Consider the following 17,724-nt stretch of genomic DNA (forward strand, 5'->3'; position numbering starts at 1 on the left):
GTTTTTTGATTGTATGTATATGCATACAGATTGGTCCCGTTTTTGTCAAAACCCAGTTCTGATGATGGGATCCATGAGGAATCGAGGGAAGTCCTCAAATCTTAAAGACATACATATAGGTAGTGATTTATGTGTTTTGTCAACAAATCAAGCATATACATTAAAAAAAATGACATTTGATGGAGTGGAACTGCTGATGATGATCAGAACGGAACTCTTCAACGAAGCTAGTTCACGTTTGGCGATTTATCCTCTTCGTTATGTTTGTTAAGCAAGTTAAGTATTTAAGCCACATTTTTGTCAAGCTCGAGTTCTGATGATGGGATCCACGAGAAATCGAGGGAACTCCTCAAATCTTAAAGGCATGCGTATAGAGATTTTTGTAGTTTCATCAGAAAATCAAGTATTTTCATTAAAAACTGTCGCATTTGATGAAGTGAAACTGCTGATGATCATCAGAACAGAACTCTTCAATGACTACACGTTTGGCGATTTCGAATTTCGATTTTGACGGAGCTGGCCCTAGAGCCAGACCTGACCCGGATCCGGGCTCTTATCTGGACCTGAACCCGGACCTGGACCCGGACTTGGACCTGGACTTGGACTTGGACCTGGACCAAGACCTAGATCTGGACCCGGAACTGGACCCGGACCCGGACTCGGACCTTGACCCAGAAACACCACTGATACCTAAGCTAAATAAACCACTATGATCACCTACCATTAAATGTACTTAGGTATAAAGTATAATGATGCCAAACTTACTAGCCCCTCCCGCTCAAACCCCCGTACACCGCACCGCACGCGCCGTTAAGTGGGTTGGTGGGTGGGTGGGTAGGTTAGGTTTGAACTGCGATCCTCACAGAACCGAAAAAAGTGGGTTAGGTTAGGTTAGAACTGCGAGCCTTACAGAAACGAAATGCTACTAGAAAGTGGTTTTGATTAGGTTCGAACTGCAATCCTCACAGAACCGAACTGCCATCACAGAAGTGGGTTTGTGAGGCTAAAACTGCGACCCTTACAGAAACGAAATGCTACCTACTAGAAAAGTCGGTTTTTTTTTTCTTGAAAATTATTTTCTACTATTTTATGACGAACTATACGTGTAAGTAGGTGCAACAAAGTCAATCGCTCTATATATTTTTTGGCAAACCGCGGGTTCTCAGTTCGGGGCGAACTACTAGTTATATAATAACTCCACGGCTGACTTTGGCCACGGTGACTGCTATCAACTCCGTTGCTGTCGCTGGTGTGCTCGCAAGCTGATGCAGCTGATCTTGTTAGTAAAAGTTCGCGAACATTGCAGGCATGTGAGCACACCGTTTACATAGTTATAGGGTATTGCCGCAGGTGGTCTGGCTTTTATTCTATCACGTTTGGCATCAAGCTCTAAGTGCCACCGAGATTCAAAATCGGTTATCTTGGAATTTATTGCAGCGCGCTATTCCGTACGCACGGCTGCTTGCTGCTCCCATCGTGAGGGCTCTACGAGCATACTTCTTCATGTGAAGCTTAAACACATCTTTGTATCTTTGTCATCCAAAAAAATAATGGTAGGAAACAGATCTCCCAATACGGCGCCACTGTGCAGAAACTGTCCTTTAAAAAAATTGCATGGAATTCGTTTTTCGCTCCCAACTGCTAGGTATAATTATCAACAAAACGAAAATAGCCAAACAAAAGGGGCACAGGTATGGATAATATAAGTCAAATTATGTAAAAATAAATGGACCGTGATTACCTTTTGTATTGTTTTCGAGCTCCCGATATTTCGACGCATCTTGTTTACAGGTAACTGAAGATAGCGGGTGGGTGTCAAAGTTGTGTAGACCGCGTTAATCATGCGCGTCGGCTGCGTTCGCTTTCAACGTTACTACCGGACGCGTTCACACCAGCGTTCACACTCGGTTGTCTGGTTGCGTTCACACTAGTTGGTCTGGTCGCGTTCACAGTCGTTGATCTGGTCGCGTTCACACTCGTTGACTAACCGTGAATCATTCAAAACTGTTACTCCCAGCCTCTACTATAACCTTGTCTCTGGTGGTAGTCAAGTTGCATTCACGTAGGTAGCGAATAATTCTCAATAATTATTCCAATTACTTTCGCGCTCTCCGGCTGAGCAAGCTTTGTTTAAGAAATTTCATTCCATCTCAAAGATCCTCTAGTTAACGGGTTCTTCTGGATTTTACTTTATTTTTTATACTATTTTTCTATTTAGCTTTACAATCAGTATTAGCGAGAATTTAAACTTTCGCCACACCAGCTCGTAAAGGCTCTCTTTATACTTTAAAAACTGATGAGAAAGCTTACATTTATAACTGTGGCAAAGTAATCTGATGCAAATTTGTTTCCTCGAGTTGGCTGGGAGAATTCACGTTAATTTGAATTTGATAAGTAATGTTTATTTTCCTCGCGTTGATAGGGTGAAAAATTTTGTGTTTAAATCGGGTGCTAAGTCTGTTTAATCCTTGTGCTTGATACACACACAACGCTCAAGATTGCACTTTTCGAACCACTCACTACGTTTGTGGATCAATTTTAGAATCTTTCGCTTGCTCGAGTATCAATATCAGCACATAAGATTAAACAACAATTTGCCGTCTTGTAAAATAAATAACTAAATAAAATGTACATGAATCTTACTTTATCCGCATAAAATATAAAAATAATGATCATATATTTTTCAATTCGTTCATTTGTAATGTGGTTATGATTTAATTACAATCAAATTCTTTAGTGTACCAAACTATCTATTATTAGAGTTACGACTCACTGAAAGTGCTCTTGTATTGTACAGACAGAATAGGGAACTCTATATGTATATCCACCAGATTTTATCTAAATAAAAAATACGACAACAAATAAAAATGGGTTCGTAAAATCTATTTTTATGGACAATCTTGGAATGACCCGAGCACCGTCTTTTGTCTAGGGCTTATTATTCCCATGTATATTCTGCGTCTTGCATTTTCTTCAGTTTGTAAACAACGCTCATGTTACAGAAGCGCTTGCATCTGTCTTGAAGCACTATAATTACAGATGTAGTGCATAATTGTTATACATCGTATTTTCTCGGAAACGTTCGTATTTGTCATGATACTTCTGTCAACCTCAGTACATTTTGTACCGAGACTGACTAAAATAGCGAGACACGTTCGTACGTTTCACTTAGGATCAGTACGGTTACCATCAGTTTGTCACTGACATAAACGCCGTCGAGAACGTAATTTACTTTCTAAACATCCCGTTTGCACTAATATGCGAGTGCGAGCGAGATGTATAGAAAGAAATTACGTTCTCGACGGCGTTTATGTCAGTGACAAACTGATGGTAATCGTACTGATAATCAAACTACTCTTTAACTATTACATGCAATACAGCTACAGTATTTGTATATTTTTTATAGTTCTTTTTGGAAAATGACATGGTACTAGCAATGCATGCACGAGAACTTTCCAAAGTTGCGAAACTTTCCACATGAGAATTTCTCGGTAACTTCTGAGAATGTTCTCGAGAACGAGAATTTATTTATTTATCGTAGTTTATACCATGAATATTCACGATAGTTTAGGTGTAGTATCCTTACCCCCAGAAAATTCCGACTTTTGGTCTACCGCTTCCGGTCAGAAAAATGTATAACGGCCCGGCCAAACGGTCAGACCTAGCTGGGGGGTGCTCGACCAAATGTCATAGAGGGACCCTGGCAGTTTTTGACGCGGCCATGTTTTTTTCAATACGGCCGACTTTTTTTTTTTTTTCAAGTTTGTCCTAGCGCGCTGAAATTTTGATCACGGAATCTCGAAGTCCCCTAGATACCTACTACGATACAATAAATTTCCATGTTGCAGAATGTTCTGAGAACATTCTCGAGAACGTTTCCGCTTTTTGGGAATGTTCTGCAATTTGTACATTGCTACATGGTACCCATGGTGAAATTAACTGCTGAATAAAATGATTGCATACCTAGGGAGCGTGCATCAAATTTTTGGCACGAGGTGTAAATGTGAAGTTTATGTTTCCGATGTAGCCCACAAGATGACAGAACCTACTATGCACAAGAAAACGTACGAGAACGGTAGATTATAGCACTTGCTTTGGCAATGTACATGTTTATGTTTGCGATTGAAGCCACAAGATGGCACACCCTCCAACGCGCACGGTCCTTATACCTACTGTTTTGTGAAATCCGTATTTTATATGTCAAAAGTTAATATTAATTACTTACAGTAACTATACAACTGTATTCAATAATATACTCATAATTATTTACATAGTACGAAATATGATACGTTTTAAATGAAATTTGGTTTTAGTTACGGTTACAAATTGCGGTCGTTTATATTGTATGTCGGTTTTGGACATATTAATTAAATTATTACTTAATTAACAATGGCTAAAATTATGTGGTTAACAGAGTACTGTTAGTCAATAAATTAGTAATATAAAATAATGGGATTTGGATCTCAACTACTGTTCGGGTACATGACAAATACATTTTATTTTACTTTCTTGATCACGGACGATAGTACATACTTTATAATTTACGCATTCATTTAATATTTTGTATAAGTTACAAGCTAGAGACGAAGAGCATAAATGATAATCACTTTAGGTACAGTCACCAATTTAGCTAGAACCGTAAATGGCGCAACAATCGCGGAGCGTGATGGTACCTACTCGTAGATTGCTACGATTCGTCGTAGACACAAAGTCGTAGCTGTTTCGTCCAAATAGGTAAAATCAGCGGTGGAACGCTTAACGCCTCTTGCACCATAGGCCTGATGACAAATTTTGAAATCCCTTTTATTATTGTGGGTACACTTATATTGGTTCCGAAAAACACAATATTTCAGCTATACTCATAAGATTTAACATAAATAATTGCATTTTATTATAGCTAGTTTAAACCTCGCGCGAAAACGCCTCGCACGCCATTTGTGACGTCATCAATTAGTTGGTGGTAGGGTGGTAGACATTGTTTACATACTTACAGTTACGAATTTCCCTTGAATCCGAATGATATTGTTAATTCAGCACCATATATTACGATTAGGGATGATATATACATTACAAAAAAATATCACAATAACTCATTTTACACAATAACTCATTTTACACAAAAACTCTCACACGGTTGCAATTTAAGATGAATTATTTAGATACATGTAAATTTTGAGTGAAAATCACCGAGTGCCGGTTTTACTTTTTAATTTTTCATTTTTTCTAGTTACGACAGCCAACATGGCATTCAGCCAAATAATTAAAAAAATTTGTTGGTGAAATATCGTATTATTTAGCATTTTATTTAGATAATAACAAATAGATATCTACTTTATATCGTGTAATAATATTTTTGGACCTAATAAATGTTTAAGTAAGTAAGTAAGTAAATATTATTTATTGCACCAATAATTATACATTTTACATACATGTAAAACTACAAAGAAATAATATTTTATTTTTTTAGTGGCGATATAATTTTTTTTTTGCAACTTCATACTCTTTGGTGAGGACGTATGGATTTCGGTCAATGAGGTTGTCTATGTTGCTCTAAGAAATATGTTATGGATTGATGACGTCACTGCTTAGAACGCTTCTGATTGGCGTTTCAGTTATAATGGCCGATTGGAGAATTTTGTACTTTTATTTTATTGAATATATTAATAATCCTTCAGTTTACAGTACTGAGATTGGGCCATTTTTTAGAATCATATTAACATATATGTTTCTTTGAAACCATTATTTCCATGTTTCTTAGTTACTGTCAACAGGCCTATTCCACTAACCCGGGTTAACCGGGTAAACCTGGAGTTACCATGGTTACCAGTAAGTATACAATTTGACACTGGGTTAACGGCTTAACCGCTTAACCCCGGGTTAGTGGGATGGTGCAAGTGGCCCTTAATAGTATAGGACTCACGGCCCGATTCGAACTTTAAGATAAGTCAAATATTACGGCTAGATACGATATAGATTAGATATGTCAGTGTCAAAAGTGATGTTTTTGTTTGAATGTAATGTTTGATGTATCCTAAAGTTCCAATCGGGCAGTCAATCTTTTCGATCAATCGAGTTTATTTCACAGGTCTAATACAGGTCTAAAAATAGCAAGCGAAACAAGCTCTAGTTGGATAATAGAATCCCACCAAAAACATTCTGTAAAAAACTAGCCAAGTCTCGATGGAGCTGCTTGTTTATCTCTAAAAAGTAATGAAATCTAGACAAAGTCGTGCCAAGTCTAAGGTTCCTTACTGCGATTTCTTTATTATTATAGTTAATGTTGTGTGACTTGGCCGTTGAAGGGTACACAAGGGTACAAAACCAGGTGCTCCATGACACCATTGCACCAATCTGTCGCCAGAACCGCTACCCATTGACGATGGAAAATTGCCACTTGGAAAACGTTGATTCAATAACCAGTCAATTGTAGGCTTGATAAAGCTGCGTATTTCAATAATACTTATGTATAGGCGAGCCTGAAACAAACACTTCTTTTTGAAGCGTCAAATCGACCATCGATCTAACATAAAATAGACGTACAGACGGACTTCTATCAATGATTAGAAGTCCGTCTGTACTGGAAATAATTTTTTATACTGTATGTTTGGTGTCATGGAGCACCTGGTTTTGTACCCTTGTGTACCCTTCAACGGCCAAGTCACACAACATTAACTATAATAATAAAGAAATCGCAGTAAGGAACCTTAGACTTGGCACGACTTTGTCTAGATTTCATTACTTTTTAGAGATAAACAAGCAGCTCCATCGAGACTTGGCTAGTTTTTTACAGAATGTTTTTGGTGGGATTTCACTTCTTTTTGTAGAAACGTGGGCATATTGATTTATTTTATTAGATTTTCTTATTTGACACATTTTTTTTCTTTTTAGGAGTAGTTTTTTTATTACCATATCTCTAAAGGCTCCGTCAAACATGAGCGTTTTCAAAGCGCGGCGTAAGCGGGGCACGATGCGAGCGTGACGCGAGCGCGTGGCGCTCGCGATCTGTAGGGCTACCGCCAATACCGAAAATCGTCAATTGCGGGCATTTTTCTCTGTCACTCTAATTACGCCTTCATTGGAGTAAAAGAGTAAGATCCCCGCAATTTGCGAATTTCGGTTTTCGCGGTAGCCCCTCAGCGCTTGGACGCAGCGGCCCGCCGGCGCGCTGCGCGCGCGACCCGCTTTGATCACGCCCGCGCAGTCACACACAACACAGCGCATGTTGCGAGCGGTCACTCGATTACTGAACGTTGGACGTTGGAAAGCATGATCATGGACGTTGAATAGTTTCACGAGCGTTTTGTAGCCTGCAGTAGTATATTGCGACAATACTGCCGACTGCATTACTGCAGCAAATGTCAAATACGATGATGCTGACCGAATTTTTGATATTTACCTCAGTAATTCAGTCGGCAGTAGTGCATGTTGCAATCCTGCTGAAGTATAGCTGCCGACTGCATTACTGCCAAAAATGTCAAAGTTGATGTATTTTTAACCGCCTTAAAATAAAGGTTCTCAGTTTGACCCGTATGTATGTTTGTTCGCGATTATCTCGCGTTTGGCTGAACCGATTTTGATGCGGTTTTCAGAAAAGTGTTTGTTACATTCTGGTAAAGGTTTTAGTATACATAGATCTGACCTGATGCTGAACCCTGGTTGTACCTAGTGGAACTCAGGTTTGGTGCAACATAAGCCCACGCTATTTTGGTCATCCGTCACATTTTGATGAGCACTTGGGAGAGCAGTACCTTAGACAGAGCTGATGCTGAACCCTGGCTGTACCTAGTGGAACTCAGGTTTGGTACAACATAAGCCCACGCTATTTTGGTCATCCGTCACATCTTGATGAGCACTTGGGAGAGCAGTACCCAAGATAGAGCTGATGCTGAACCCTGGCTGTACCTAGTGGAACTCAGGTTTGGTGCAACATAGGCACACTTTGTTTTGGTTAACCGACTTGTCGTCGTGTGCCTGTTGCAGAGTTCCACTAGGCGGTCATCAATCAAGATGTAACGGATGACCAAAATAGCGTGGGGCTATGTTGCACCAAACCTAAGTTCCACTAGGTACAGCCAGGGTTCAGCATCAGCTCTATTTCAGGTACTGCTCTCCCAAGTGCTCATCAAGATGTGATGGATGACCAAACTAGCGTTGGCCTATGTTACACCAAACCTAAGTTCCAGTAGGTATAGCCAGGGTTCAGCATTAGCTCTATCTTGGGTACTGCTCTCCCAAGTGCTCATCAAGATGTGACGGTTGACCAAAATAGCGTTGGCCTATGTTGCACCAAACCTGAGTTCCGCTAGGTACAGCTAGCGTTCAGCATCAGCTCTATTTCAGGTACTGCTCTCCCAAGTGCTCATCAAGATGTGACGGATGACCAAAATAGCGTGGGCCTATGTTGCACCAAACCTGAGTTCCAGTAGGTACAGCCAGGGTTCAGCATCAGCTCTATCTTGGGTACTGCGTTCCCAAGTGCTCATCAAGATGTAACGGATGACCAAAATAGCGTGGGCCTATGTTGCACCAAACCTGAGTTCCACTAGGTACAGCCAGGGTTCAGCATCAGCTCTATCTTGGGTACTGCTCTCCCAAGTGCTCATCAAGATGTGACGGATGACCAAAACAGCGTGGGCGTATGTTGCACCAAACCTGAGTTCCACTAGGTACAGCCAGGGTTCAGCATCAGCTCCATCTTGGGTACTACTCTCCCAAAGGCTCATCAAGGCGTGTCGAATGACCAAAACAGTGTGTGCATATGTTGCACCAAGCCTGAGTTCCACTAGGTACAGCCAGGGTTCAGCATCAGCCCCATCTTGGGTACTACTTTCCCAAAGGCTCATCAAGGCGTGTCGGATGACCAAAAACAGTGTGTACATATGTTGCACCAAGCAAAACGCCTATGTCTGACGGAGCCTTAATACAGCTGAGACCAGCTGAGGGTTCTTCTTCAGATACTTCAGACCTTCGATTTTTGACATCAAATGAAGCGGCCCACCAATTTGAATATTTTTTGTAAAGGCGGTATGTCGATCTCCAATAGTTTGGTTGGGCTCTTGTGTTTTCTAATCAGGGTCACCAGGTACTCCAGATCTTCGATTATCCTAGTTTTTATAGTTTTCCCTTTATGTGGCCATTAAACCCTAACTCTGTACCAAATTTCAGCTCTCTGAGTTTATGGGAAGTACTAGTTCTATTCTGATGATCATAAGTGAGTGAGTGTGTGTCATAAATGCGAAACTTTGCTTCCGCTTAACTTCGGAACTAAATGACCTACAGACTTGAAATTTTGGATTTTAAGTATGTGATTATAGCTTACTGGATGAAGAAAATTTCTGCGTTCTGGTCTTATCCAGAGGTTCTCAAATAGGGACCTGAAAATGCGGCGAAATGGTTCCAGTAAAGGATGGTACGGCAGTGTTTGCTTTGCGCTCGACTTGGCGGGGGCACTGCCGTGCCCCCCGATACGCTGAATACGCCACAGTTAGGTAACAATTAAATCTAACATCTTAATAAGTAAGGCTCGAGTATCTTTGCTTTAATAAATAGAATCAGGCGTTACTTTGCGGAAATCCATATTAATTAAAACCAAAATATTATTTTGCTAATCCGCGAAAAAATTACGTGCTAGTCAATCAGTGCTAGCCCGTTATACTTACTTGCACTTATTTTTTACTTGCAATTAATGTTCCCACAAATACCCACAATACTCGACACGAGTTTCACCCCTCTACGAGGCAATAGAGGGGGGGGGGAAGTAAGTATAACGGGTTACCACTGATTGACTAGCACGTTATCTTTTCGCGGATTAGCAAAGTAATATTTTGGGTTTAAATTTATCTTTGCTTTTCAAATTTTCAATTCAACTGTAAGAAACCTGCCATTACCAAACAAAGCAGCAAAAACAAAAATGTTTGGAGCAACTTATTATGTACGAAACAATCTAGAATAGCGGCAGGCAAAGTTGCATTTCACAGAAGCCAGCTTATTTGAATACTTGATTGCGCATTCACTTCAAGAAAATAAACAAAATATTTTGTCTGCTTAAAGAGGAATCTAATTTAACATTTTTGTATTTTGCAAAGCTCGTTATAATGGGCTGTGAAACTATTTTAAACTATTTTAAACGAAAAATTAGGAACAAAATGTTAGTTTAGGTTAGGTTAACGAATTTTGTTGAGAAATTGTTTTTATAAAATTGTTAGTCAATTGTTTTTCTCGCAATCGTTGTTCTGCATCTCGCCATCTCCGTCTGGGCCTACCCTGCCAACGGGCTTCTCTACCGACATCCACTCAATGGCTATGTTGGGCCGCCTACCTACCCGGATGCATGCGATTGACGTGGCCGGCACAGTTCAATTTGAGCCTGGCGGTTTTTTTGCCAACGTCAGCAATGCGAGTTATAGAGTGCAGCGTAGTGTTCCGGACGCGGTCGGTCCTTTTAACACCGTTTTTAGGGTTCCGTACCTAAAGGGTGAAAACGGGATCCTATTACTAAAACTCCAATGTCCGTCTGTCTGTATGTCTGTCACTATCTCATGAACCGTTGAAATTTTCAGTGATGATGTATTTCAGTTGCCGCTATAACAATAAATACTAAAAAGTACGGAACCCTCGGTGGGCGAGTCCGACTCGCGCTTGTCCGGTTTTTTTTTAAATTAAAAGCTTATTGTTACAGATGCCCCGTCCCTGTCTACTGCTGCTGCTGGCAGCGTGCTTCGTTCACAGCTCCTACGGGCATGCACGCACGTTCACACGTTGCCAGCTCTCCCGTGAGCTACTCCGGTACAACTTTCCAAGGAGCCTTATAGCGCAGTGTAAGTGCCACGTTGCCAGCTCTACAGCCATGCACGTTCACACGTTGCCAGCTCTCTCGCGAGCAACTCTGGTACGACTTTCCAAGGAGCCTTATAGCGCAGTTTAAATGCCATGCCTCGTTGCCAGCTCTACAGCCATGCACGTTCACACGTTGCCAGCTCTCCCGTGAGCTACTCCGGTACAACTTTCCAAGGTGCCTTATACCGCAGTGTAAGTGCCACGTTGCGAGCTCTACAGCCGTGCACGTTCACACGTTGCCAGCTCTCCCGCGAGCTACTCCAGTACAACTTCCCAAGAAGTCTCATAGCGCAGTGTCAGTACTCATATGTAGACCACGATATATACCTACCACGAGATAGAGGAGTTGCATGGTTCCACAACAAGACTATTAGGTATGTGTTTAATGTGTGTACAGTCGCCATCAGATATATCGGAGCGGCCAAGGTACTCACAAATATCTGAGCACGCCTCTATTGTCAAGGCGCTAGAGTGCGTGTTCAGATATTTTTGAGCACCCCGGCCGCTCCGATATATCTGATGGCGACTGTACATTCAGCCCCGTAATAGAATGATGTTCAGTCACAATACAGTTGACACATATCCAAGTTGCATTAACTGAGATGCAGGCGGTCCCCGAGGCGCGCCCTCGGAAGTGCCATGAAGCCGACTTACATGTTTCGTTTACGACTTATCTCGGTTTCATTTATAACGCACACACGCATGTCATAAAAGGGTCATTCTCAATAAAATATGTCTGCGATTTAATTACCGCGACCCATTTATTTTTATATAAAATGTATGAAAAGAGTCGTGCCAATTAGACGCGACCGCAGACATATTCTCAGAGAATGCCTCATAATATAAAACTAATCATCATCTTCCACGTGTCTCAGGTTTTTGCCACAGCCTGGGGTCCGGTTGGCAATTAATCCCAAGAATTGGCGTAGACACTAGTTTTTACGAAAGCGACTGTCATGGGTCATGTCCTTCCAACCCATAGGGAAAACGGGGCCTTATTGGGATTAGTCTGGTTTCCCCACGATGTTTTCTTTCACCGAAAAGCGATCGGTAAATATCAAAGAATGACTCACGTTAGACCGGGCCGTGTCCGGGCCGGAGCTTCCGGCGCTTACCTTTCTATGACATGACAGGTGATCACGTGATGCTTTCCATAGAAAACGATGCGCCGGAAGCTCCGGCCCGGACATGGCCCGGTCTAACGTGAGTCATCCTCAAATCATAAATCGTACCATCAGTTCCGAAAAACTCATTTTTACGAGCCGGGGTTTGAACCCGTACCCTCCGGATTGCCCCGGAACGTCATCATAGACGCTTTCTTAGTAGCCCTACAAATTAAAAACAATGTAACAAAGCGACTGCTCATTCATATCCAAAGTAATAAAATAATTATATATAACATATCACTGAAAGTATAAACGAGACATCGTGAGTCGACCGTCGCGAGTTGCATTTCGGCATTAGCTCGCTAATCAGCAGAGTCTCTCGAATCTAGCAACTCACTCCCGCTAACAACCCTTGATGGACCTAATTCCTTTGCAATAAGGTTTGATACCAGTCAACTAAATATGTCGGTGATATACGCGAAAATTATAATCAGCTCGTTCATTGTTATGAAAGTTGACTCGTTAATGAATCGCCGTACGACGAACAATGTTAACTAGGCGGTGGAGCTTCGAACATACTTTAAGCATAGCTCACTGTCGCAAGATACTTAGAGGTTTGCTATTGTGGAGTTAACATATGCGTTTGTGTTTATATTTTTTGTAGTTTCAGCCACAGGACAGACACGCCATAGTTCGGATGTCGTTATTTATCACGTCTATGTGCTCACAATATAAGCTTAACATAAGCTAACATAAGCTTTTGTGTTTATATTTTTTGTAGTTTCAGCCACAGGACAGACACGCCATAGTACGGATGTCGTTATAACGTCTCTGTGCTCACAATATGTCTGCAAACACATATAATGTCTAGGTACCTATGTGAGTTCTTTAGAAAATTCAATGGAAATTATCTTAATGTCATCAAGACTCCGTTGTACAAGAAAAATGTAAGAAATTTACAAGTGGCACAGTTTATCGGCATTTTGTACTGTCTATCGTCGAGGTTCTAATCGAACTGAGATTCGATGTATCTGACGGTCTACCGCGAACCACGATTGACGTGTTGCCTCTCTGTCGCAATTGTATATTCGTACGTAAGTGTGACAGGGAGGCAACACGTCGAATGTGGTTCGCGGTAGGCCCTCTGATGTTTATCTGCAGCCGCGGAATGGGTGATAATAACTAGATTTTCCTCACTGCACGCAGCAAGGAATGTTCAATAAATATTATACTGTCTGTTTTTTTAAGGTATAAAAATAGAGTTAAAACCTCTATCTAACTCAAAATTTTGTAACATTCCCCTATTCAATTGAGGTTAAATCTCAATTGCATTTAGCTTTCCGAAATTGGAGTTCAAATCAGATCGCCAAAGTTGGTTATTCAGATCTTAGCTCGCCACTATTGACGTAGCGTGTATAACTTCGGTGCGGGCCCATTGTGCAAGTTTGGACTGGTGCGGTGCTAATTGGTTGATAGGTGAAGCGGAATTTCTAACTGACATTTACGTGTGTTTTGACTAGCAGACTACTATTTGACTTGTCAGGGATAAGCCAGACGTTGTTACAGATGTAGAGCATAATTATTTTCTATCGTATTTTCACAGAAACGTACGAACGTGTCTTGCTATTTCAGTCAGTTTCGGTACAAAAAGTACTGAGGTTGACTAAAGTAGCATGACAAATACAAACGATTCCGAGAAAATACGAAAGGAAACAATTGCGCACTATATCTGTACAATATAAGAATTTAGAATATCAATACTAGCCAAGAGAAATGCAATGTTGATTTGGCAAAATAAAAATTCAAAATAAATAAATAAATAATGCAGGTGTACTGAAGGACAAAGGCCTATATTATTCCCGCGGGAGTTATGGGTTGTGAAAAAAAGAGTCACTAATTATGTCACTAATTTATATGAACCATGTAAGTTATAAGTAAAACTCTTTGTTGAAAGTCAGTTAAATGCAAAATTTGACAGCTCTTAACAACTGACAGGCTAATATCATCCGACGAACTGGTAATCTGTGGGCCCCTTTAGTGGCAAATTTCCACAACTAGATACCCAAATATTACAAAAAGAGTGAACCTAAATATTCAAATACAGAAAATCTGGCATGCAGAATATGAAGCTACATAACATAACACTTGTAAAAACCGACTTGCGAGAACAAAAGCCAGACAATAGTTCCCACTTTTGTTTTGTTTGCTTGCTCAGTAAAGTATGTTGCAATCATGCCTCATTTTAATACCAACAATCAACTTTTCAGTGTATTCAAGTGCTTTTATGTTTTTAAGTATCCTACTGTAATATTATGAATGCTAGTTTTGGCATAGTTAGACAAATTTATGTGGATATCCACAGAAATAGGATACAGTCAAATCTTAACGACTGCGCCACTTAGGTACTTACTTACATGTAAATACTAACAGTAACTGATCTAACGTAGCCTTACAGGCCTATTCGGATTTCGAGATAATCACAAGATCTTGAGACGATTTAGAGATCAACTAGATCTACATTAGATATCAACTAGATGTGACTTGGATATCTAAGTCATAACTTGTCGAAATCGTTCAAGAGGACCTCCAGAATCGCGGAAACGTCAAATTTGACATATCTTACAAATATCTTTAAGTTATCCGTATCGTAACTTGTTGAAGTCTAGTAGAATTCTAATTCATTTTCCGAATCGAGCCGTTACTTGTAGAGCCAATATGTTTAGAGACTGAAAAATGGTCCAGGGTTGTTTTCATTTTTGTTAAGATTAAGTACTTTGGTACTACAGTTTAGATACCTTACGTAGTCTTCAAGATTAAATTTGCAATATTGGAAGACGTTAAGGAATGTTTTTTTTTTACAAGATTAAATATTTAAATACAGAAATTGTTTTTATTTCAGTCTATCATGATTATTTCAATAACTTACCTACTTCATCAGTTTACGAGAAAGATGCCTAAATCTCAAAATAGTGTTACCAACCCCCTTCAATCGTTAAAAACAACACTAAAACAAATTATTCCTTTGTACGTACGGTCAAAGAATTTAATTTTCTACCTTGTCACAGTGACAAATCAACGTGAAAGTCGCTAGAGCCCTCATACTATTGATACTATGATCATTGTCACTGTGACAAATCAACGTGAAAGTCGCTAGAGACCTCATACTATTGATACTATGATCATTGTCACAGTGACAAATCAACGTGAAAGTCGCTAGAGACCTTATACTATTCATACTATGATCATTGTCACTGTGACAAATCAACGTGAAAGTCGCTAGAGACCTTATACTATTCATACTATGATCATTGTCACTGTGACAAATCAACGTGAAAGTCGCTAGAGACCTTATACTATTCATACTATGATCATTGTCACTGTGACAAATCAACGTGAAAGTCGCTAGAGACCTCATACTATTGATACTATGATCATTGTCACTGTGACAAATCAACGTGAAAGTCGCTAGAAACCTCATACTATTGATACTATGATCATTGTCACTGTGACATAGTACAAAATGGGTAGGAAATCAAATTCTTTCACTGTACAACTTCAATCAAAACAACACAATCGATTATGATAATAACCGACTTATGATTCGCGACGAGGTCGCATTCATTTGAATAATTCAGGATTAGGACACCGCGGCCTGTACTACCGCCCACACTGTTAATTGACTGTTCTTAAACCTTATTACAAAAGCATAAGGTCCACCTAGACAGTTAAGTGTTGCTGTTTGTACAGTATCAATTATATACCGTCTCTGTTAACAATTTTAAACTTTAATGAAAGGGATCTCGGAATGTTTTGTCATCTGAATGCCCCCTTTTTATGCTAATAAGCCCTAAGATCCGAGTTCAGGCTTATTAAGGGCAATTCATTCGGTTTGCGGCCGACTTGTTTTAATGTTATTATTTTGAATTAAGAATTCGGAAGTCACGGAATTTAATTTGGTTAAACAAGTGGTTTATTTTGCGTCCGTGTTTTGAGTTTTTTGTGGTTTTGTGGGAAGCGTTTCTGAAATATGCTAGGCTTATGTGGATTCTCTAATCTCTGTGGATTTGAGAGGGATAGAAGCTGCATTTCATGATACCAGTATTTTGTTAAAAAATAACGTTTGTGCGTTTGGACGTGCTTTAAGCCGTAAGCTGCAAAATTTGTAATATGCCTTGATCGTTGTTGGCCTGAAAAGCTGGTTTTTGTCCCAGCGCGGGTTCATTCCCCTCAACTTTTTACCTAAACAAAAGAAAACCTCGTTGACTGTCAAGCACATTTAATTTTTACACTTGGTTCTTACCTTGTCACAGTGACAATCAATATGAAAGCTGCCAGGGATCTCATATTATTGTCATTGTGGCAACTGTGTGAAGGTACGGAGTGGCACGGAAATCAAATTCCTTAACCGTACGCGATAGATTAATATTTTAACCAAATTAATCATATTTTAGGTTTTAGAATACATTACGTCACGAGTTGTTATTCTAATAAGATAAATTGGCCTCTTATCACTACATATAGGTACAAGCGCTTAAATATTCAAATTATATGTATAGTTATAGTACATGTAGTTATCAAACGCTGTAGTAGAGCCATTTCGTCGCCTTATCATACATTAGCATCATACAAGCTCACTCTCATACAAAATTCAAATCAAACTGAGCGGAGTCAGCAATCAACGCTCAAAAGGGTCGTATAAGGCTATCTGAATGCACATACGTCTATCACAGATGTTTATTTAAATAGACGTCGCTTATCAGGTCTCAATATCAATGCTGAGATGTGGCTTTAATACTTAGGTAATATTGCTTGGTATTGATGCCTCTGATTTTACAACTCAGTAAATAGGTAACCAGTTATCATGTGCCCAGATTTCACATCACAGATGACACATACAATGTGACACGGAGGAAATACGCTTGTAGTGCTGTGATACGCTTGTAGTGCAAACTGATCTAAATGTTGTCTATGTCAAGTACTTTAGATTGAATCATAATAACAGTGTTTATGAGTAGTGCGGTTGTGTATTAAACTTGCAGTAATACTAAAATGTTAAATATATAATCAGTATTATTAATTGAGTAGTGTGAAATTTGTACAATAAAGTAGGTAGGTACGTATAAAATATAGATAGATAGATTCAACAATTCTCAGACAAACACAAATAATACATCCAAAACACTGTTTGGTTTTTGTACAAAAGAACTCTTACCTTCATTCCAAAAATATTAGAATTGTTTTAACCGCTTGCGCCCACGTGGAAATGCTTTGAGTAATCTAACTTAGACAAATATCTGTGGCATCTATTTACATAGCAGACACCGGGTAGGGACGCCTAAAACGTGTCTGGCAGACACCTTAGCGCTTCAGACTAAGACTTAGTGCTCCAGCATGCACTGGCTCGGCGGGTGCCACATAAATTGCTGTTTAATTTGAGCTAACACGGCCATTTCGGTGTAACGGGACGCTTTGTATGCACACACGTTGGCTCACGGTTAAACGAGGTTATTTTCACCTCCTAACATGTATCAGGTCTACGGCAAATTAATATAACAAGTATATGTCGTGGCTAGTTCTTTGATTTTGATGACTTCATGATATGGTTAGGTTTGAAAACAATGTTGACTGGTTGGCCATTAAATGATTTCCACATCATGAAATGATCAATTCTAACAGGCCTATTCGGATTTCGAGATAATCACAAGATCTTGAGACGATTTAGAGATCAACTAGATCTACATTAGATATCGACTAGATGTGACTTGGATATCTAAGTCATAAC

At 39.8% G+C, this 17,724-nt stretch overlaps 2 protein-coding genes across 2 annotated transcripts in view; one reads left to right on the top strand and one right to left on the bottom strand.

The window, feature by feature from the left end:
- LOC134801861 (slit homolog 1 protein) overlaps window positions 1-17,724 on the bottom strand; it is a 164,377-nt gene that overhangs the window by 44,369 nt on the left and 102,284 nt on the right. The gene's annotated exons all lie outside the window — the stretch shown is intronic.
- Window positions 10,666-17,724, top strand: part of LOC134801833 (lysozyme) — a 50,892-nt gene continuing 43,833 nt past the window's right edge. Inside the window, exon 1 of the mRNA XM_063774469.1 lies at window positions 10,666-10,817. Coding sequence (XP_063630539.1) covers window positions 10,679-10,817 — 139 coding nt within the window. The 5' untranslated portion in view covers window positions 10,666-10,678. The remainder of the gene's footprint in view (window positions 10,818-17,724) is intronic.

This window comes from Cydia splendana, chromosome 2 (genome assembly GCF_910591565.1).
Source record: "Cydia splendana chromosome 2, ilCydSple1.2, whole genome shotgun sequence".
In the NCBI taxonomy this organism is placed as follows: Eukaryota; Metazoa; Arthropoda; class Insecta; order Lepidoptera; family Tortricidae; genus Cydia; species Cydia splendana.